The sequence below is a fragment of the Cnephaeus nilssonii genome (assembly GCF_951640355.1).
Source record: "Cnephaeus nilssonii genome assembly, chromosome: 10".
NCBI classification, from domain to species: domain Eukaryota; kingdom Metazoa; phylum Chordata; class Mammalia; order Chiroptera; family Vespertilionidae; genus Cnephaeus; species Cnephaeus nilssonii.
The window spans coordinates 46,360,962-46,385,003 of NC_137081.1; the positions used below are offsets into that span (position 1 = coordinate 46,360,962).

General features: G+C 36.6%; 1 protein-coding gene across 1 annotated transcript; it reads right to left on the reverse strand.

Moving 5' to 3' along the window:
• Window positions 1-1,556: 1,556 nt before the first annotated feature.
• Window positions 1,557-23,552, reverse strand: ERICH2 (glutamate rich 2; the record flags this gene model as incomplete). The annotated part of the gene is made up of 9 exons (XM_079783143.1): window positions 1,557-1,678; window positions 2,289-2,360; window positions 4,149-4,206; window positions 12,611-12,792; window positions 15,880-16,028; window positions 21,605-21,641; window positions 21,868-21,916; window positions 22,121-22,151; window positions 23,515-23,552. 9 exons carry the CDS (start codon window positions 23,550-23,552, stop codon window positions 1,557-1,559), a joined length of 738 nt encoding a protein of 245 aa, XP_079639269.1.
• Between the last annotated feature and the right edge of the window lie 490 nt (window positions 23,553-24,042).

The following is a 24,042-nucleotide window of genomic DNA, read 5'->3' on the forward strand; positions in this document are numbered from 1 at the left end:
CTCCCAGCATCCCCAATTCAATTCATGTCACTTACAGGGATAATAATAGCATGCTCTTAGAACTATTGTGAGAAGCCAGTGAGTTAAATAATAAAATAATACTTTGCAGATTATTTTTTATCTACTATTACTACATACCTAAGTCAAGTTTTGCCAACACCCTAAGTTACATTAGTTAAGGAGAGCAAGAAGAATGAAGAATAGGAAGAGAGGGATATGATAATCCTATATGAGCAAACCTCATGATATTTTGACTGTCCAGATAGTTGTTTTCTTAGAACTTCGGCGTTCCTTTAAAAGAAAACTAAAATCTCATTAATGTAACTAATTTAATCTGCATTATCAGTTGTAGAGTATTTTATGAACTTCTTGGTGGGGGAAGGGGACCTCTATACTCAGGTAAGCATCATCAGATTGACATATGGTGGTTTTGCTATAGTGGGGAGGAATAACAACCCCCCACCCCAAATAAAAAGAAGAGCCATTTGTGAGGTCTGCGTCAGCCAGCCCTCCAGTGCTATCTGACTTCTTTGTAACTAGAGGATTATACATATCTGTCTTCATTTATCTCAGTCACTCCTATAAAATGGTGCAGAATTTCTTCCTCTAAATGTTAGCAGGCTACAAAATGCCCAAAGAATAAACTATGCTGCAAACATTTTGGATATAACATCTGATATAAATATAAAAATTCAAAATACCCACCCACAAATCAGACTGGCACACTGAAAACAAATTACTTAGGAATATATTTCTTATTTTTACCTTAGTTACCTTACAACCTATTTTGAAGATGGCAGAAATTTATTGAGGAATACAGAATCAGCAAAATAATGTAGATTAATACATCAAAGGTGTAATATAGTTGTGTAAATGTTTCATGAAAGAATATAAACATTTCATTAATTTTCACTACATTCATTCACTTTGTGTATACATCCTATTATTTGCCAGGCACTTGTGCAGTTGCTAGGAATACAATGGTGAAAAAGACAAAAGTCGTACTTCAGGAGGTTACGTTTCCTGACTGGAAGGGAGAAGATAAAAAGGGCAAGTAATTAAATAAGAATGTCAGGTACTGATATATGTTATAAAGAACATAAAGCAAATGATATAAAAGTACCTAAAGAGGTGGTCATGGAGAGACTAAGAGTATGATTCTGGAGCTATAATGTCCATGTACAAATCCAGGCTCTACCATTCAATAGGTATATGATGCCAGGGCAAGCTACCCATCCTCTCTGTGCCTCAGTTTTCTCATCTGCTGAATGGGAATAACAATAGTACTTACCTCATGGGTTTGTTGCATTAAGTAATGTGTGTAGAACAGTACCTGGCACATAGTGCTATGTGTTTTCAAATACAAATTGTTTTCCTCTCTGAGTAACTCACATTGAATCAAGACCTTAATATTAGGAAGAAGTTCAAACTAATATGGATAAATTAAAGTACCTCTCTAGCAAATAAAGAAGAATAAAATGCAGTTCTCTTCTTTATATTTCCATGCTATACAGTAATGAAAATATATGAAGATTAAACCATAGTAGCACCTTTCATCACCCGTCTTCACATTCATCAGAGCTTTCTTCACTCGGCTCCTCACTGCTTTCTCCTTCACTCTCCCCGCTACTGTCTTCTTCACTATCTTCCTCATCTTCCTCACGATTTTGAGCTTTCTCTGCCACAGAAAGAGAATTGCTTAATATGTTTCTTAACATTTTCACTCTTTTGAAAAATTGAAATTCTCCTTGCTTCTCCCTCCACTAAGAAATATATATTTTTGGGACATGAGAACTGAGCTGAACTTTGATAACTGTATAAAGGGGTAAAGTAGTAGTACAAATAAGACTATATTCTTACTGGATGTTTGTGGATTGAAAGTAAATTTACAATATTTATAGATCTATAAAATATTTTTTATTATGAATGTAATTCTTAAACAGAATAGGATAATTCAGAGGGTACTGGCTTTCTTTGGAATTGTGGGATAGTCCCTTTAATACAAGGGGCAATTGGCATGTTCTGTTCCCACTGAAGACTGTCGTGCAAACACCTGTGCCCAGGAAGCCCACTTTGTTTGGGTAGTTCCACCCCACAGAGAAGAGGAAGTCATCTTGATCATCCACAAAGGACAAGCTGGTTTCATTTAACCATCCAAGATGACCATTCAGCCTTTTCTTAACCACATCCTGAGGATGTACTTTGCCAGTCTCCTGGGAGAATGGGTTTTTAAATAGCAACTGCTCATAGTTCTATGAGAAAGAATGGATTTCAATTTTTAAATTTACCCATCAGCAACATTTCTTCAATAAGTGATAAGAACTCCTTGGCCTCAGGATTTTCTGGCTCATAGATTAGGACTGAAAATAGACAACAGAGTGTGTGTTACTAATGGTCAAAGGGTTTCAGCAAACAGGCTCCTCAGAATGAGATTGAAACTGTCAATCAGAGTAAGGAAAAATGCACAAAAGCAAAAACACCAACAATTATACCATGGGTGTATTTAAGTGCAAACAGAGAATGATATAAAATAGTTTTAATAGCAGAAGAGAGGATAAGTTAACTAAAGTACAACAGAAAATATCCAAACTGAAGCAGAGAAATATAAAGAAATGGAAAAAAACAAAACAAAGCTGAGTATAAGATACATGTGGGACACTATGAAAACAAAGTCTAATTTATGTGTGATTGAAGAGCCAGGAAGAAAAGAAAGAAAGAGAATAGGGTAGAAGTGATATTTTAAAAGATACTGGCTAAGAATTTTTCAAAGGTAATGAAAACATCAACCCACAGAATTAAGAAACTCAGGAAACCTCTCAGGCCTCCCTTTGTATAAAAACAAAGAAAAATCACAACTATCAAGTCAAACCACTAAAGACCAAAGATAGAAAAAAAAAAAAAAAATAGGGCAGTGATGGGCAACCTTTTGAGCTTGGTGTTTCAAACTTGGCCAAAAAACTGAGCATAACTCAGGTAGTGTATCCCTTTGAGGAAAAAACATTATTTCGCGATATTTATAGTTTAAATAACATAAATGTTTCATCCTCAGCATGCGGCCGCCTCAGCGGCCCCGTGTCATCAGAAATGGCACTGACACGCGTGTCAGAGGTTCGCCATCACTGAAATAGGGTAATATTCTTCTACTCAAAAATGTCCAACCGTTTCCCACTCAGAGAAAAAGCGAAGACCCTAAGCTGTGAAAAGGTGCTATGTAATCTGCACAACCTTAACCCATGACCTCTGTGACCTCATCTATCACACTTCCCTTGCTTATTTTCTCCAGTTATATGTTCCTGGTTGTTGTCAGGCACACTTGCCTCTCAGCACATTTGCTATTAGTCCTACCTGGAACTCACTTTTTCCAGATACCCACATGACTAGTTCCTCAACTTCAAGTCTTTCCATGAGGTCTTCTGGGACCATCCTATTTGAAACTGTGTTGCCTCCTCCCAGGACTTTCTATTCCTTCGTCCCTATTTTTCTTTTTCTTTTTTTCAAATATATTTTTATTGATTTCAGAGAGGAAGGAAGAGGGAGAGAGAGAGAGAGAAACATCCACGATGAGAGAGAATCATGGATCAGCTGCCTCCTGCAAGTCTCCCACTGGGAATCGAGCCCACAACCCAGGCATGTGCCCCTGACCGGATTTGAACCTGGGACCCTTCAGTTCGCAGGCTGATGCTCTATCAACTGAGCCAAACCAGCTAGGGCCCTACTTTATTTTCCTAGATAGAACCTATTATTTATGACACACTCTTTAAATGAGTTTTATCATCTGCCTGATACTAGATATAAATGTGGGATCATTATCTGTTTTGTTGACAGCTGTATTTCCAGTGCCTGACATATGTAGGCACTCAAATATTGGTGGAATAATTGCATGTTAAATAAGGTTTGCTGCACTACCTGACAGCAATTACCCATTATCATAAAGGTAAGGATTTTGACTTACTTTCATGATATTAGTGGTAATTAATTAGTCTTTTTTACTTGATTTCATACCAATCAACCTAATTTATTGTCAAGGAATCACTGAGACACTATCAGGGAAATTCACTGGACTTAGGATAATCAAACCATCTTATATATTATGGAATGTATTTAGAAACAAAGAGAAGATTAGAAAACTGAAAGTATTTTGTACTTACTCATCTGACATAATTTTTTAGCCAAATGGTAGTCTTGGCTCATTTCTGCTCTCAGGAACTGGAAAACATTAAGAAATTCTTTAGATAAGTAATTTCTGAGAGAATTTAAGTGTCAATTGTAAACACCTTAGAAAATATTCTATTAATGATTAACTATTTTGCTTATAATATTTACACATGCTTTTCCAGGAGTGAGTCTGTAATCAGTTGATCAATTAAGAATATTTAAGGACTTCTCATGGCAAGGCAACATATGTAGAATGATACCTCTACTGTTTTGCAGCCACACTATATATACACTACTGAATAATTTGAGGATACATAGGCTGATTCAACCGGAGAAGATAGTGAAGACATTAATCACTTGAATATTCTTTTGGTTCAGATACAGCTTTTATTTGTGAACTTAGTCCATAATTACATGATCATACTTAGTAAAAAAATGAAGATTTACAATTACATATATTCACTGTTTTTTAGTATTGCACTCATACCATTCTGCTTTTACTATTTTTAAAAATATTTTTCGTTACAAAATAATACATTTTTGTATGTAGAAAATTTTAAAGCTAAATATACTCATTCTGTCCCCAATTAAAAAGTTTTTATATTTCTACCATCCAGAGATGTTTATTTTTACATCTTCATATTGTTTCCATAAGTGACCACATATTTACAAAAACTAGAATTGTTCAGTAACTTTTAAAAATACATCATGTTCACATTCACCTATCATGATCATTTTCTCCCATGGAATTAAATATCCTAATATGTTTTTTATTTACTTAGGCTGTAATTTACCAAACTAATATTTTATTATTAGTTATTTAAACTGCTTCCATTAAAAATAGCCTACACTTAGATGATTGTTCTTGCTTGTGTGACATCCTGAACCATATGTAGATACACTAGGTTTACTCTCCAAGAAACATGAACATCGAGTCATACAAAAAATAACTAAACAACAACAACAAAAAAACTTCTCACACATTTCCATATATTTGGTAATATCCAGGTGCCATTGTAAGAGGCAGTTCTTTAACAGTTTTCTAAGTTTCTCCCATGGGTATTAGATTATATTTTTCTAATGTAAGAGAACTCTTCTTTCTATAAATAATTTCATCAGAATTCTCATTTATTCAGATTAATAATTGTCTTACATTAAAAAAAATCTATTCTTGTAAAAGGTTAAGACAGTGGTAGGCAAACCGCGGCTCGCGAGCCACATGCAGCTCTTTGGTCCCTTGAGTGTGGCTCTTCCACCAAATACCATGGCCTGGGCGAGTCTATTTTGAAGAAGTGGAGTTAGAAGAAGTTTAAGTTTAAAAAATTTGGCTCTCAAAAGAAATTTCAATCGTTGTACTGTTATTTGGCTCTGTTGACTAATGAGTTTGCCGACCACTGGGTTAAGACATGTTCATTTTCATCCCTATTTGTAGTTTTCTTCCATTTTAATGATAATATCTAGTGTTTGATCTACGTCATTTTCTTCCAATATCTAGCTCTTAAATTGATATATTAATTTGGTTTGTACTCTGAATTATTAATTTGTTCCTTTCTTTTCTTTGTACTTTTCCTTATGTTTATTTTATTCTTTTTCCAGTTTTTGGCGTTTTTAGTTCATTTACTGTCACCCGAGTCATCATCATCAAAACATTTGAAACTTCAAGCACTTTTCAAATGTTCTAATATTTAGTGTTATGGTTATAACTATTTTTAAATGTTATAATTTTAATTATTTAATTCATGTGTCACTTAGAAGAGTATCTTTTAGTTTCAAGTAATTCTATTTTTGCTCTTATTTTATTATCTGTTTATATTTTTTAAATTCTTATGGAAATTTTAAATATACACAGAAGTAGAGAAAATTGTAAAGGAAATATATGCTCCCAATTCTCACCTTCAAAAATTAACATTTTACCAATCTGGCTTTATCAATATCACTGCATAATCTTTTGCCCCCTCTGCCTATTTTTTAAAATAAATCTTTATTGTTCAGATTATTACAATTGTTTCTCTTTTTTCCCCCAAAGATCCCCTCCACCTGGTTCCCACCCCACCCTTTGCACTTACCCCCACCCCCACTGTCCTCAACCATAGGTGTACGATTTTTGTCCAGTCTCTTCCCGCACCCCCCACACCCCTTTCCCCCGGAGAATTGTCAGTCCACTCCCTTTCCATGCCCCTGATTCTATTATATTCACCAGTTTATTCTGTTCATCAGATTTTTTATTCACTTGATTTTTAGATTCACTTGTTGATAGATATGTATTTGTTGTTCATAATTTTTATCTTTACCTTTTTCTTCTTCCTCCTCTTCTTAGAGAATACCTTTCATTTCATATAATACTGGTTTGGTGTTGATGAACTCCTTTAGCTTTTTCTTATCTGTGAAGCTCTTTAGCTGACCTTCAATTCTGAATGTCAGCTTGGCTGGGTAGAGTAGTCTTGGTTGTAGGTTCTTGCTATTCATCACTTTGACTATTTCTTGCCACTCCCGTCTGGCCTGCATAGTTTCTGTTGAGAAATCAGCTGACAATCGTATGGGTGCTCCCTTGTAGGCAACTGTTTTTCTCTTGCTGCTTTTAATATTCTTTGTCTTTTGCTCTTGGCATTTTAATTATGATGTGTCTTGGTGTGGTCCTCTTTGGATTCCTTTTGTTTGGGGTTCTCTGCACTTCCTGGACTTATAAGTCTATTTCTTTCACCAGGTGGGGGAAGTTTTCTATCATTATTTCTTCAAATAGGTTTTCAGTATCTTGCTCTCTTCTTCTGGCACCCCCATAATTCGGATGTTGGTACGCTTGAAGTTGTCCCAGAGGCTCCTTACACTGTCTTAATATTTTTGGATTCTTTTTTCTTTTTGCTTTTCCGGTTGGGTGTTTCTTGCTTCTTTGTATTTCAAATCTTTGACTTGATTCTTCAATCCTCTAGTCTGCTGTTGGATCTCTGTATATTATTTTTTATTTCAGTCAGTGTATACTTAATTTCTAGTTGGTCCTTTTTCATCTCCTCGAGGGTCTCGCTAAATTTATCGGCCTTTTCTAGAAAATTCTTGAAAAACCTTATAACCATGGTTTTGAACTCTATATCCAGTCGTTTGCTTTCCTCCATTTTTTTCATTTGTGACCTGTTTCTTTGTCTCTGCATTTTGGCTGCTCTCTGAGTTGATAGAGTGGCTTTGTGTGCTAGGTGTCCTATAGGGTCCAGTGGCTCAGCCTCTCCAGTTACCTGAGGTGGACACTCTTGGTGCACCCCTTTGTGGGCTGTGTGCACAGTCTTGTTGTAGTTAACCCTTGATTGTTGCTGGTATCACTGGGGGGAATTTCCCTCCAGGCCAGTTGGCTGTGAGGATCAGCGGTGTCTACGATGGAAGAACTTCTGTGCTGGAGACACCCTTATAAGACAAGATTGGCTTCAGTGGGGCTTTGGTGCTCACTGAGTCTGCCCCCTGAGTGTGTCCCTTATGGATCTGAGGAGTTGTAATCTGGATGGTCCCCCTCTGACCCCTGGGTACACTGGCTCTTGGATCTCCAAGGAGGTGCTAATTTAGCCTCTGCCTGAGGCCACCCAGCAGGAACTACGGAGAGATCTGAAGATTCCTCTTCTTTGTTTGGGTTTTGGAGGTGCCCAGATGAGGCCTAGCTGTGAAGCAATGCAAGCTGCTGCGGAGACTTGGGCCTTCTCTTGGATGTTCTGGGTCTCACTGACTCAGCTGCAGTTTGTTAGGTAAGTTTAAAATTCAAAGGACCAGGCCATTCATATGCAAAAGCCTCTGTGCTCAGCTTGGAGGTGGCAGAGTCTCAGGGCGGAGCAATCAGCAATGGCTTCGTGGGGCGGGGTCTCAGGGTGGAGCAAACATTGATGGCTTCCCATCAGCCCTGCCCTAAGAGGCCCCTGGTTCTCAGTGTCCCGCGGTAATCACTGCAAACACCTCTGAGAGAAAGCTGCGCTCGAGTTTTGCCCGCTGCCAGACAGTCCAGTTTCTCCCCGTATGAGTCTGGGTCCCCAGAGTTTCGCCCGGAACTGGAGTTCAGAGCAGTCGGGAGCTTTTGTCTCCCTCCCAATTGAGAAAGACAGCCACGTACTCAGTTGTCAGCCCTCTCCACGCCCGCCTCCATACCTCTGCCTTCCGTAGCTCCTGTAAGTCTCAGTGTGCTTTTCTCTTTCCTTCTAGTTGTAGAATTTCCACTCAGCCAGCCTTCCTGTGGTTTTGGATGATGTCCGTTTTGTCTTTTAGTTGTAGTTTTGAAACTGGTGTGCGAGGCAGCAGTTTAGGTGTTTACCTATGCTGCCATCTTGGTTTCCCCTCTGCCTATTTAAAAATAGTTTTAGATATCACTTTGAATTAAAAAGCCAATCACGCCCTAGCTGGTTTGGCTCGGTGGATAGAGCGTTGGCCTGCAGATTGAGAGGTCCCAGGTTCAATTCTGGCCAAGGGCAGATGCCTGGGTTGCGGGCTCGATCCCCAGTGGGGGACGTGCTGGAGGCAGCCGATCAATGATTCTCATCATTGATGTTTCTCTCTCTCTCTCCCTCTCCCTTTCTCTCTGAAATCAATAAAGAAATATTTTTAAAAAGCCAATCACATTATTGCTATTACACCAAACAAAATTAACAAGAATTTCTTAATATCAACTAATATCCAGTCTATTTTTTTAAACATTGGCATCTGCCTTTATTTATTTTTAAAAAAATATTTTTATTGATTTCAGAGAGGAAGGGAGAAGGAGAGAGAGAAATATCAATGATGAGAGAGAATCATTGATCAGCTACCTCCTGGACACCCACACTGGGGATTGAGAAACCTGGGCATGTGCTCTGACCAGGAAGCGAACCGTGACCTCCTGGTTCACAGGTTGACGCTCAACCACTGAGCCACGCTGGCCAGGCTCCAGTCTATTTTTAAAAAAACATACTTTATTCATTTTTTTATACAGAGGAAGGGAGAGGAATAGAGAGCTAGAAACATCAATGACATCAATGAGAGAGAAACATCGATCAGCTGCCTCCTACACACCTCCTCCTGGGGATATGCCCACAACCAAGGTACATGCCCTTGACTGGAATCGAACCTGGGACCCTTCAGTCCGCAGGCCGACGATCTATTCACTGAGCCAAACCAGTTAGGGCAGGCTCCAGTCTATTTAATGAAGTGTTATATTAATAATACTAGCCTCAGAAAATAAAAGGTGCATGAGGTCCATTTTAAGGCTCCTTTACATTGACCTATTTTTTATTTGCATTGATCTATTTTATGTTTTTAATATAAACATATTTTTTTCAATAGTTCAAAAGCCAGTGAAATTAAGAAACTCATACAATGGATATTTGGATAAAGACTTTAATGAAAATTACTTAAGACTTCAAACTTAAGCTGAAAACAGGTTTTAAAAAATTGGTTGCATATTAAATTAATTGTGACATTCAAAATAAAGAAATGCTTAAAAAGTAAACTAAAAACATGAATTTTGATGTAAACCTGACTGGGAAAAAAAATCCAGTTATAAAAGTAATTTTAAAGACAAATTGGGAAGTCTGAATATGAATATAATATACTTTATTACAGCATTATTGATAATTTTCTTAGATGTACTAAGGGTATGATGTTAATTTGAAGAATGAATTATTCTTAAGAGACCCATGCTCAAGTTTTAGGGGTGATGTTTTATACTGTCTGCAACTTTAAAATGTTTTTGCCAAAAATATATATTTAAGCTATATATTTATACCTTATCTATCAAAAGATAGAGAAAACTTAATAGAAACTGAAGTAAAATTGACAAAAATGATAGCATCGTAGACAAACATGTTAAAATAGCTCTTATAAATATATGCCATATGCACAAAAGTAGAGGAAAATATGAACCTAAGGAGAGAAATTATACAAAATATTTAAATAAAACTTCGGGAGATGATAAATAGAATGTTTACAATGAATATATGTTATATTCTCATATATTAGAGAGAGAAAGGGAGGGAGGGAAGAAAGATGGGATTAACAGCAGATTATAATTGCAAATTATAATTTGAAGATAGCAATAAAAATTTCTTAATTGAAATAGAGAACAGAGGAAAAAAAGGAGCATTGGTGACTCTTGGGACAATATTGCGTGGTCTAACATATGTGTAATTATAGCCCAGATGAAGAGAGCAGGGGTCAGAAAAAAATATTTGAAGACTTAATTGAATATTTTCCAATCCTGGTGAAAACTATAAACTGATAGATCCAAGAATCTCAATGAACAGAAGAATCAAGGCACATCATAATCAAATTGCCAATAATAATAATACAGATGAAAAAAATTAAAAACAGACAAAATGACATATTATAATGTGGATTACTAAAGATAACGATAATAACAGACATCTTTTCTGAAACTATGCATCTTTCAGAAAGTAGTATTAGAGTGGAATAACCTTTCAAATTATAGGAAATAACCTGGCAACCTAGAATTCTCCAGCTAACATATCCTTTTAAAAAGCTGAAATTAAGACTTTTTCAGACAAACAAAAGCTGAAAGAATTCACTGTCAGCAGAATTGTCCTATAAAATATGCTGAAGGAAGTTTTAAAAAAATTTCTTTATTATTGAAAGTATTATATATATATCCCCTTTTTCCCCCCATTGACCCCTTCTAGCCCACATCTTTCCCTTGCCCCAGGCCTTCACCATCCTATTGTCTGTGTCTATGGGTTATGCATATATGCATACAAGTTCTTTGGTTGATCTCTTCCCTCCCACCCACCCATACCCACTGAAAGAGTTTTGTGTGTGTGTGTGTTTTTTCAGGTAAAAGGAAAATAGTATCAGATGAAAAGTTGGACCCTCACAAAGCTATAAAGAACACCAGAAATGGCCCTGGCCGGTGTTCTCAGTGGTTAGAGCAACAGCCTGTGCACTGAAGGGTCATGGGTTCAACTCCTGGTCAAGGGCACCTACCTCAGTTGCAGATTCCTCCCTGTCCCTGGTTGGGGAGCATGTGGTAGGCAACCAGTCGATGTGTCTCTCACCTCTTTCACTCTCTCTCTCTCTCTCCCTCCTTCTCTCCCTCCCTCCCTCCCTTCCACCTACTCTCTCTGAAAAGCAATGGAAAAAATATCCGCAAGGTGTGGATTGAAAAAAAAAAAAAGAGCACCAGAAATGTATTCCAAAAAAGATATATCTTCTGCTCTGCAGGTGTGGCCCAGTTGTTAAGCATCATCCCATGCACAAGGTTGCTGGTTTGATTTCTGGGTTGGGGCACATGGCCAGCCCACTAGGGGGATTGCAGGAGGCAGCTGATGGGTATTTCTCTCATTGATGTTTCTCTCTCCCTCTCTCTTCCTCTCTTTGAAATCAATAAAAATGTATTCGGGGAAAAAGAAATATCTTCCAATTTAAGAAATCTCTTTAAAAGGTATTTGACCATTTAGCACAGCCAGTGTGGTTCAGTGGTTGAGTGTTGACCTACGAACCAGGAGAACATGGCTCAATTCCCAGTCAGACCACATGCCTAGGTTCTGGGCTCGATCCCTAGTGGGGAGTGTGCAGGAGGCAGCCGATCAATGATTCTCTCTCATCATTGATGTTTCTCTCTCTCCCTCTCCCTTCCTCTCTGAAATCAATAATATTTTTAGAAAAAAGATAATTGACCATTTTTAAAACAAAAATAATAACAGTGCATTGTGGAGCTTATCACATACATAGAAATAAAATGTTTTGACAACAATAATAGCAAGGATGAGAAGGGGACATGAAAATGTACTATTATAAAGTTTGTACAATATACATGAAATTGTGTAATATTAAGTAATGGTAGACTGTGACACCATAATAAGTGAGGTAAAATTGTTTTGTTCTCCACAGAATTATCAGTAAATGTACAATTTTTTCCTGTGATGTTTCAGGCTTCAATGCCTTTGCATATGCTATTTCCTGTGTCAGGAATGCCTTCTCCTCTTGTTTACCCTTCCCTCTTCCTTTAAGTTTCTAAGATGTATTCATGTCTCTTCCTTTTATCTCGTTTCTCCTGTTTCTTTTTTTAATTACTTAATCCTCTGTTCCCAGAGAATTTCATAAACAATTCTACTAGCACATATTTCATTTTATTATAAATTATATTATATAAATAATATGTGCCTGTTAGTTCTCAAAGGTGGAAACTGTCTTTATTTCTACACATTCCCAGTAACTAGCATGGTGCCCATGCTTTATGTACAAAGCATTCCTTTAAACAGTCCTTGAAGAGTTTTATACCAAATCTACTCTTATTCCTGCTCCTTTTACCAGAATACTGTCAGTCAGTTCTAGAATCTTCTCTCACCACTCCCCTGGTGAAAGTTGTAAGAGAGTTGAGTAGCCAGGTAAGCATCTGTACATGGCAAGGATCTTTTTACTATTTTTTAAATCCTCAAGGCTATGTACTAGTTATTTTAATATTTTTAAGTTTCTTAAATTATAATGCACAAGTAAAGCTTACTTCTGCCATTAACTCTAATGGGGCACGAGTATCCTTTTTTGGGCCACTGTCTTCATTATTTTCATCATTGGTGTCATCTTCACCATCATCTTTTGTTGACTCGGATAACTTATCAATAACCTGAAGGCAATTTTCATTATTTTTCTCCTGCTTTGCAATGACTTCATCTTTGCCCACCTCACCTAAAACAACATACATAATTAATCAATAAATACTAAAAAGTTCAAAAATTTTAAATGCTTACTCCTAAATGACAATGTAACAAGTGTACATGTTGCCTATATGGCTTTCTGTTCTGGAGTTTTGTGTTTTATTTTTTCTTGACTAAACAGCACTGATTTACATTTTCAAAAAAGGTAATAAAACTGCCAAATGAAAGAGGAAAAAAACCCAAACCTATAACATTGAGCTGATGTTAATGTTAACTGTTTAGTGCTTGAAATTTTAATAAATAAAAAATATTTTTGTTTATAAAGAATATAATTTCAAGAAAAAAGAAATTAATGCTATTTTACCTCCAGAAACATATTTCTTAAATTATTCTTATAGAAGGTAAATACAAAATAAAGAGCTTGGAGAGTAAAAGAAAAGCTGGAGAGGCTGAGAAGCAAATAGTCCTTCTTACGTCATGTTACTCCTTGGATACTTGAGAATAAAGTTTCTCTCTCTTTCTCTCTCTCTCTCTCTCAACACACACACACACACACACACACACACACACACACACACACACAAGGAAGAAACACCCGTGGATATTCTAGATATAACCAGAGGTTACATAACATTATTAATGATTTTCCTTAATGTTAAGTCACAGTACCTATGACCAAACATAGATGACCCTACAATTAAAACTAAGTACTACTGAGTGACTACCCATTTAGTGCCTGGCACTATGCTGAGTCCCACCTTCACAAAAATGAATGGTCCTTGATCTGAGAGTACTTGCAAAAACTCTAACTGGGGAGTCAGAAACATATGGGTAATTATAAAAGAGTATGGAAGAACAGTGAAGATGTGTACTAGGGAAATGGGAGAACAAAGGAGGGCCACACCCCTGCCTGGCGAGTGGTCAGGAGCTGTCCAGTCTGAGTGGGTCAGTTTTTCCCGGCAGAGGGGACAGCATGAGCCAATACAGAAGCAAGAATGTGTGTGGACTATAATCACTCTGATGCTGCTTAAGGGTCAAGGTTAAGGCTGAAATGGTAACAGATGTGGCTGGAAGTCTAGTAGGGGCTAGTTGGATAATGGAGTCTTGTAGACCAGAAGCCTTGGGGACTATCTTAAGAATGAAGGGGCTATTAATGAAAGACTTTATGTAAGGAAACAAGTATGATCAATTTTGCACTTCTGAGGGAAAACTTGGAGAGCACGGTAAAAAGTGTATTTGAGGGAAGACAAAAATAAAGAGTAAGGGAAGAGATTAGAGTTATCTTAAGACTCCAGATAAGAGACATGATAGGGCACAGGTAAAGTAGGAATGGAGAGGAAGTGATAGAGAAATATTTAAGAGGTAAAATCTCCTTGGTACAAACTAGTGAAACACTTTCCAAACTTCAGTAATTCTTATACTATCTTCATCCATTTTGCCATATATATATATATATGTGTATATATATATATATATATATATATATATATATATACACATATATATCACCTGTACTAATTACTTAATATTCTCCTTTGAATCTACTTTTTTAACTTATATACTTTGTTAGATCATAAATATTATCATACATGAAACTGATGTATTAATAAAAGTAACATATAATAATCCTAACACATTATATCCCATTACTCTTCTGAACACTACATATATTAACTCATTTTCTCTCAACCCAAAGCAGTTTTACTTTTATTTCATGCATAGATGAAACTGAGGGACAGAGAGATTAAATAACCTGTCCACCTTCACACTGCTAATTAAATGGTAGATCTGGGAGTCAGTTAGGCTCCAGAGTTCATATTATTATTATTTTTAAAAATATATTTTTATTGATTTCAGAGAGGAAGGGAGAGGGAAAGATAGAAACATCGATGAGAGAGAATCATTGATTGGCTGCTTCCTGCACGCCCCCTACTGGGGATTGAGCCTGCAACCTGGCATGTACCTTTGACCAGAATCAAACCCGGGACCCTTCATTCTGTAGGCTCTGTCCACTGAACCAAACTGGCTAGGGCCATATTATTAACCACATCTTATTTTTTCCCCCAACACACATGAAAATATGCTATTAAAGTACTTTTTAAAAAAAGTTTACTATGTGTTTCCTAAATGCATCTCTTTGGGAAACACTACTGAATGAGCTTATAGGACTCCTTTGGCTCCATGGATAGCTCTGTTTCACACTAACTTGTGCTACACCATCTCTTTCTTGTCAGATTTTGAGTATCTGGGAAGTCTTGTGAGATGCCTTTTGGAGCTACTCTAAATAACGTAGAAACACTTGTGTAGACAGGAGAAAATGAGGAAATCCAGGAAAGCTTAAGAGAAAACAATGTTAAGAGAACACAAACCAAAAAGTCTTTCCAATAGTAGGATGGCTTGGCTACCTGATTCTGTGTCCTTTATGGTGTCCATCAGCTCACAGCCACTCTGATCTCCCAGTGTGTATCCAGCCTGTTCATTGACTCATCACACTGATGTCATCAGGGGAAGATCAGAATAAGGAATTCAAGACTGTGTGATGTCACAGGAACTGTCTCACCTCAGTTAATTCACAAACACACACTGAGCTTCATGAGAGGTTTCCTGATATCTAGATCTAAGGTAGTCCTCTCCCAGGTGCCATTTATTAACATTGAAACATCCATCACCACCTGACATGGTGTTGCTTTTTTGTTTGTATTTGTTTTATATTGTTTATTGATTTTTAATAGTTGGCTGTCTATCTCCCACTAGAATGTAAACTTCATAAGGCAAGGACCTTGCCTATTTGCTAACTATTGTATCCCCAGCTTCTAAAGCAGTGACTGGCACTGAATAAACCATTGTTGAATGAATGGAACTTGTTAATGCTTTCATTGGGTATTTTAATTCATTCTAAAATTTAATACTCTATTACTATCATTTCATATAATATTTTCCCATGGATCCTATACCTGACTGCATAATCAGAATCATATGGTACATGAATTTGAAAAAGTACCAATTCCTATGATCCTCCCAGACCTACAGAGTTGTCAACATCCCAAAGGTCGTGGTGAAAGAGGGCTGAATTAGAAGCAACAGTTGCTCTAAAAAAAACAAAACCAAGTGTTATTACCTGTGCTTTCTTTTAAGAAGGAAGATGACCATAGCTTTGACTGTAGATTTGTTTCTGTATCTTTATGTTCAATATTCTTTGAAGATACTCTATTTTCAGTATTCTTTAAAAAGACTTTATTTTCAATATTTTTTGAAGAGACTTCCTTCCTAAATGTTAAAGTAGATAGTCAAAATACTTTCCGAGGTCAAAATTATGTTTAAGGCTTTATTTGGGCGCACGCACACACACACACACACACACACACTTATTTAATATAAGCATACAGTATAATATACTAATAATAAACTAAATAGCTAAAATGCAGTATCTTCTTTGTGGGAAAGCATTAAAAATAACTTTTACTGGTGATTAAAATTCTATTTCTGCTTGGCATTTGCCATTGTGTAATGATTCTTAGAATGTTTTCAGAATTCTTTAACACAGAGCATATAAGCAATCAGTACTAATCAGTGTCTTTGGCACATCATTGTGATATATATATATATATATATATATATATATATATATATATATATATCTCACAATATATATAATAGTTTTTTCTGATATATATATCAGAAAAAACTATTTAAGGAATACTAGCTCTTTTAAAATGTAAATCCATTCTTACCATTGCTAAATGCTACAGTATGGACAGAGTGCAACACTAATGTTAATCTTTGGTCATAATATAAAGTAGCCTGCTTTTTCATTAAGTAGCTGAAATAAAATGGGTTCTTTCTTAGCCTCTAAGCCTAAAACCTCATGTCAGTAAACAATGCACTGAGACAAAGGATTCATGTGTGGTGCACTCTGTTTACAAAGACAGGCACCCAGGCTGGTGGAAAAATGACCCCAAGTCTGTTTTCTGTAGGTTTAAGATTCTTTTAATGTGTCTCCTTACCAAGTTTAAAAATTCAACTTTTAGTTTGCATGGAAAGATATAAAAAGATATAAAATATCACCCCCCCCCCAAGTTATGGTGGCTCTATTTTATCCCCATTGAAATGTGAATCCAGAACATTAGTACTGAAGTTGTTAGTGGTCTTTTACAGTGATTTAGCAAAGAGGCTGAACATCTTGCTATATTCTTAATACAATGGGAGGGAATGGAATCTTCACTTCCCCAGTACATGCTGCTAAAGCAAGTCCTCTCCCTGGTAACACAAAATACACAGCAGCCCTAGCTGGTTTGGCTCAGTGGATAGAGCGTCGGCCTGTGGACTGAAGGTCCTGGGTTTGACTCCAGTCAAGGGCACATATTTGTTTGCAGGCTCAATCCCCAGTGGGGGGGCATGCAGGATGCAGCCAGTCAATGATTATCTCTCATCATTGATGTTTCTCTCTCTCCCTCATCCTTCCTCTCTAAAATCAATAAAAATTAAAAACAAAGAAAATGCATAGCAAAGATGATTTACATTTATCTGCCTCTGCCCTCAATCTTCTATTCAAAAGAAAACATCTAAGAAAAAACTCTACATGTGAAAGCTGAGAAGTCACTTAAACATTCAATTTCTAGCATGGTGAGATTCCTATTATACCAAAGATCATTACAAGTGATTACTAGAATTTATTTGCTCTAATAACTAATCTAGGTAAAAGGCCTTAACTGTCTACCTTCCCCCATACAAATTATAGTATTTTGTTAAAATTCTATTTCTGCTTGGCATTTGCCATTGTGTAATGATTCCTAGAATGTTTTCAGAATTCTTTAACACAGAGCATATAAGCAATCAGTACTATGAGTGTCTTTGGCACATCATTGTGATATATATATTAGAAAAAACTATTTAAGTAATACCAGCCTTTTTTAAATGTTGTAAATCCATAAAATACCATATATTTATTAGAAGACTACCATTATTTAAGGGAAAAAAAGCGTTGTCAAGTTTAAGATGCCATCAATTGTAAAAGATGTTAAACTATGATGAAAACATGTGTACATATTTTAAATATGAAATATGTTATTTATATATTGACTAAGTTCTACCCCAAGTAAGAAAATTTAGCTAAAAAAAAAAAACACAGAAAAAATAAAAATAAAAAAAATAAAACAACAACAACAAAAAGAAAATTTAGCTAGTATACAGTAGTTTTGGGTACTTGCTTTTTAAATAGTATTAGTGACACAACAGGGAGGAAGCCAACATATTCAATGTAATAAATGGGATATTACTATTTGGAAGCATTAACATGCCATAAAAATACATAGGAGAATTGGGGCCAAATCCTCATTTTAACAATAAAGTATGAATTACCTTTCTGCTCACTTTCTGTAGTCTTTCTCATATACAGTTTTAAAACTCAAAGGCCCAAAGGCCAATCTCCTCTTCAACTTCAACTGTAATCTATTGATTTCCATTTGCTAAAGTGATGTTATTTATGGTAATAATGCCTCTAAACACTAAAAAAAAGTAGATAACCAGTATACTCTAAAAGATGTTATTTAAATACAGTTACAATTAAGGAAAGACTCAAATTTTTACTTTATGTAATATCCTTTGGAAATGAAAGATATTTAATTTAGTATCTGCTAAGGTTAGAGAGTTAGTCAAGTTAGATATCTCACTGGAGGATATTTATGCTAACGGGTAAAAAACCTAGGTTTTAGAATTGTTTCTTAAGAGCAGTGGGCATATTTATGGAATGCCCCGAAATTTCATAGGAATTAACAAGTTTTTTAGGAAGTTTATATTCTAAACTTTGTCTTAAAATGGTTTATAATTTGTAAAAAATGGGCCTAAAGCCGAAACCGGTTTGGCTCAGTGGATAGAGCGTCAGCCTGTAGACTGAGGGGTCCCGGGTTCGGTTCCGGTCGGAGGCACGTGCCTTGGTTGTGGGCACATCCCCCGTGGGGGGTGTGCAGGAGGCAGCTGATTGATGTTTCTCTCTCATCGATGTTTCTAACTCTATCCCTCTCCCTTCCTCTCTGTAAAATATCAATAAAATATATATTTTTTTAAATGGGCCTAAAAATTAATTAAAACTTACTTTTCTAAGAATGTCTTAGCTATACTTAGAGAAACTTGTGTTGCTGACATGTAAAGTTTGCTAGCCAATTCTTGGTCTTGTCCTTAAAGTGTAAAAATGGGAACTAAAAAAATAACTTATTCATTTCAGAAAAGATAAAACATGTAATTATGGAATAACATAGATACAGTGTTTTCAACCTCAGACCACTGAGTGCAGTGGGTCTGCTTCAGCCATCTCCTCCTCACATCTGTAAGGAAGCTCAGAAGCTTAACCAAAGAACCCAACAGATCAAAGGTCCAAGACCTGTAAAACTTTGTGCAGCGTTAAAGATATATTTTACCTTTACTACTGAAAAGTTTGTTAATTAAGTACAATTTGTTGGTGGACAAAATCTCTCACACATGGATTTATGGGGGAAAAGGAAATGATAAATGTGAGTTTTATGTGCAGAGTGTGAAATTCATGGTTTATAAAGTCCTTGCAGCTCCAAATAGATGAAGAATCAACCAGATTAAGGCAAAGAACTGGTGGGGAAAGAAAAGTTCTTGTTTTCCTCTAACCCAAGCTGGATAGGATCTTACGGCAAATTCCACTTGCCAGTCAGACTATGGAGCCAACAGGGGTTGGAAAGTGGAATCTGAAGCTACACTGAGAAAATTCATCAACTTTGCAGTTCAGTCACACTAGTTCCCAAACAAAGGTCATGCACGATTTTCTATTTTCTTGCTCATTTTTTTCCCAGGACTGATCCTGTTTGCCTTCAACTCTGGGTAAGGAACCTGAGGTGACAACACCACACAATGGTGAAGCTTATTGGCTACACTAACTATCCACTTCAAACAACCAAACCAAACCCAAACTCTTCTCTGCAAGCAAATTTAAGGGAATGTTATCATCTGACCCTTTCAAAAAGTAGTTTGATGAGCAGATGCAATTATTAATGAGGTTAAGGGAAAGAGTAGGCACTCTGCTTTTCTCTTTTGGCCCTGGCTGCCTTTGATTTATCCCTGAGGTATAACTATTTCAGGGTGTGGATCATTGCTTATCACAGTCTCAGAACACAGGGCTCACAGTAGACAAAACAATTTATTTTCATTAATGACCTATTAACTTCTGTTACTATTATTAGAAGTTATATTTCCCTCAAAGACTACTAAAATTGTCTTAGATTTTTTAATTTAAATGTTTTCAACGATGTAATCTATATATATAAAAGCCAAGCGAACAGAATGATGGAGTGACCGGAACAACTGGAATGACCCGTCACTATGATGTGCACTGCGGCGGCTAACCAGCCTGATTGAGGCCCCAATTGGCACCCCTCAACCTCTCTCGGCCCCTCCCCCGGGCTGGCCTGGCCTCTGATCGGCCCCTCCCAACCTGGATTGGGGGTTGGGCTGGCCGGCCAACCTCCCGCAGCTCCTCCCCCCAGCCAGCCCAGCCCCTGATCAGCCCCCCCATCCCAAATGGGGGCGGGGCTGGCCAGCCAAACTCCCGTGGCTCCTCCCCCCGGCTGGCCTGGGCCCTGATCAGTCCCCCCGCATCTCAATCGGAGGCTGGCCAGCCGGACCTCACCCGTGCACAAATTCATGCACCAGGCCTCTAGGAGGATATAAATAAATATATATATTTAACAGAGCATTTATTTTTTCTGGTTGTCTATAATATTTAACCTGAAGTATATAGATTCTCATCATTGATCTGCTATACATTACTCTCCCTTTAATATAAGAATATGTATTTAATATATAATTTACAACAAAGCCAAGGCGGAATCTAATTTTAATTTTTAGGTTTGACAGTATGAAGTTAAAATATATATTGCATTACATGAAATTTTCCCCAGCTAAAATATTCACAATAAGCCAAAATAATATTAATTTGAATAGAATCCCACCAGAATGGTGCTTACAAACCTGTTAATAATTGATCTCTATGAATCTGTTTTATGATCAGCTTTCAAAACGTAATTTTTCGTGGACTAAATGATAGAATATTTTTTTAAGGTTGTAGCAGATGATCAGATCAGGAAGGGCTTTGATAAATGAGCAGAATCAGCTACTTTAGCTACTAAGTTTAAACTGAACTATGACTTTTTATCACTAATCTCTTCATCTACTTGGGGTGATAATGTATTTTCCTTATTTACTAGTAATGAATCATCTCATAGTAAATAAAAAAAAATCTGTTTATAAATATTCATTTAAAGAGATACTCTGAAATAAATGAGCAAGTATCAAAGGGAAATAGAAATGAGCAATGAGGCCCTAGCTGGTCTGGCTCAGTGGATAGAGCACTGGCCTGCAGACTGAAGTTGTCATGGGTTTGATTCCAGTCAAGGTCAAGAGCACACACCTCGGTTGCAGACTCCATGCCTGTCCTGGTCCCTGCCCTGGTCGGAGTGCATGGGGGAGGCAATCAATCGATGTGTCTTTCTCTCTCTGTCTCTCCCCCTCCCTTCCACTCTCCCTAGAAAAAAAAGAAATGAGCAATGAGAATTACATAAGTAAAGTACAGAATCCTTGGTATTTAAGCATTTAAAAGAAGTGAATATTATCTATATCTCTATAATTTTATGAAAATTCATGTTTCATTTTAAATGTCCTTTTATCTAGTAACAATTGCTTTGACTGAAGCAAAAGCCAAAGTGCTAATCCATGTACTTCTGGCCTTTCAAATTTAATTGGATGACAAATGATTGTATTATCTAATTCTAACTGCTCAAAAGGCATGTGATAGATCAGTGGCACAACCAGAGACATTTTCTTACTCTGACATTGTTTCATTTGGTTCAATCATCACTTTTTCTGAAAGAGAAGAAAAAAACACCCTCAGTATTTTATCAATAGTGATGTTCCTAACAGAAATTCCTGACTGGCAAATATTTAGGCATTTTTTGAATGACAAACAATATAATAAAGGATTAATTGCTAAGTCTTTCAATCACACTCAACCATCCCAGTAAACTATCTTCTTAATATTTAAGACAAAATGGTATTTAAACATATTCTTTTTAAGTAATAAATCATTTACCCTTTGGATCAAACACCAGCAACTTGCCATTCTGTCTATATTTTGGTGCCTAAAATAGAAGCAGAAATAAAAACTAGCATTATCATTATTATTTTCATTTGAGGTAATTGAAATGATTTATCCATAGTCTTATATAAAAATTTCTGTTAACTATGTTAAAAGGTAACTTTATCCTAAAGCAATTATTAAAAAACTATGTAAGTTGATGGTAAAATAGAACTAAAGTGTCCTTAAAAAGTTTGTGTACTCTTACCTTTACAGCATCTGTCTTATCTAGATAATTCCTGCAAAAACCAGAATATTTACTTCATAAGTCTTTGAACACTTGTATAAATTTAGAATCTAAATAAAATAGAATGCAGATCTCAGTTTTTTCAGTAGAATATTAAGTATGTATATGTTTTTTTGTATTTGGTAGATTATTTCCATCCTAACTGAAAAACCTCATTTTCTGGATGATGAAACTAGATTTTTAAAAAAAGGTATACAGAAATTAACCCTTTGTCCCCTTTTACCTTGGGAATAATTTTGCATAAAAAGTGATAGATTAAATAAGCCACTAACTCTGTTACTATTTGGCTCTATCCAAATAGTAACTGAAGGACCCCTGTGGACTGAAGGGTCCCAGATTCGATTCCGGTCAAGGGCATGTACCTTGGTTGCGGGCACATCCCCAGTAGGAGGCAGCTGATCGATGTTTCTCTCTCATTGATGTTTCTAACTATCTCTCTCCCTTCCTCTCTGTAAAAAAAAAATCAAATATATATATATATATATAACATTTAGAAATTAACCTTTGATTTTTCTCCAAATAATTCTTACCTTATAAATTCCCTTATGTTTATTAACACTTATAAGTTAAAATGTTTTCTCTGTGAAGTTTCACCTTTCCTAAGTTACCCTTTGTAGACTGATTTTCCTACAAGTTAGCCCTTTATGTACTTACATAAATTTCATTTTAATTGCATGGAGAAAAATCAGCTCATACGTTTTTTTATGTTTGAGAGAGGACACACTTAAACTTTTCATAGGTAACAATTCACTTGTCCCCAAATCCCAAGCCAGACTTCTCAAATTGTTATTAGTAGTACATACCTAGGGATTTCTGGAATACAAAATGTAGGGCCAAATCTGTGGGCAATAAAAGAAAAGCTTCATTATTTTGCATTAAGTTTTTCTCTTTTTAAAACCAGCTCCCTCACAGTGATCTGTACTCCTGAATAAATCAGTAGTATGTAAACCTTTGCCTGGAGCTTTGTTTTCCGGGCAACCCTAACCAAGCCAGACATTATATGTGATTAATTTGATTATCTCTCTGAGAAGCTCACAGAGAGCTAAAGTACACCAGAAAAGCAAGGAATCTTTTGGGGGAAAACAGTTGTAGAAGACTATAAACTCTAGAATAAATGAAAGATTTTCCTCCTAATTCTCTAGGGTAGTAGACAGAGCTCAGAACGTGAAACAATGCAGTGAACCAAATAAGGCCTTAACAAAAGAAATCTGGGATGGCCTCTCCTGAGAAATACTTCCACTCCACAGATTTCCACAATCCTGTGTTGCCATAGTCTGCCTGGGTAGGACTATGTTTAGAGTCCTCTCCTTTCTAGCTCTAGGATCTTTATGGATTGCTACAGTCCAACCTTTTACCTGGATGAAGACATCAGTGCATATAATTCTTCTCCCATTTTCACCTGGTAACAGAAAAACCTAGGTAGGGTGGGCAGATCCTAGCTCTTGATGGAAATGCAGGCTCTCCTAGGTCTGACTTTATCATTACCTAGGAAGTGTCCATTTACTCTCCTTTCATAAAATTGAATTCCTAGGGGTACAGAGTAATACTCAAGAGTTGGGGCTCTTGAGTGACAGAGACTGGATTCACATCCCAGTTCTGCATGTGCCATGTAAGCTTGAGTAAGTTACTTCACTTCTCCAGGCCTCAATTCTTCCATCTGTAAAATGGGGATCACAATGCTGCCAACTTCACTGGATCATTATAAGGATTATATAGGATGATCTGGGTAAAGTGTGTAGCACAGTGCAGGGCACATTGGAGGGACACTGAAGAAACAACTCGATGTTTTATCTAAAGGAAAAACTGGGAAGGTGTTCTATGGGGCTGGTTAAGATTGCTTAGGGCAGTGGTCGGCAAACCGAGGTTCCCGAGCCATATGCGGC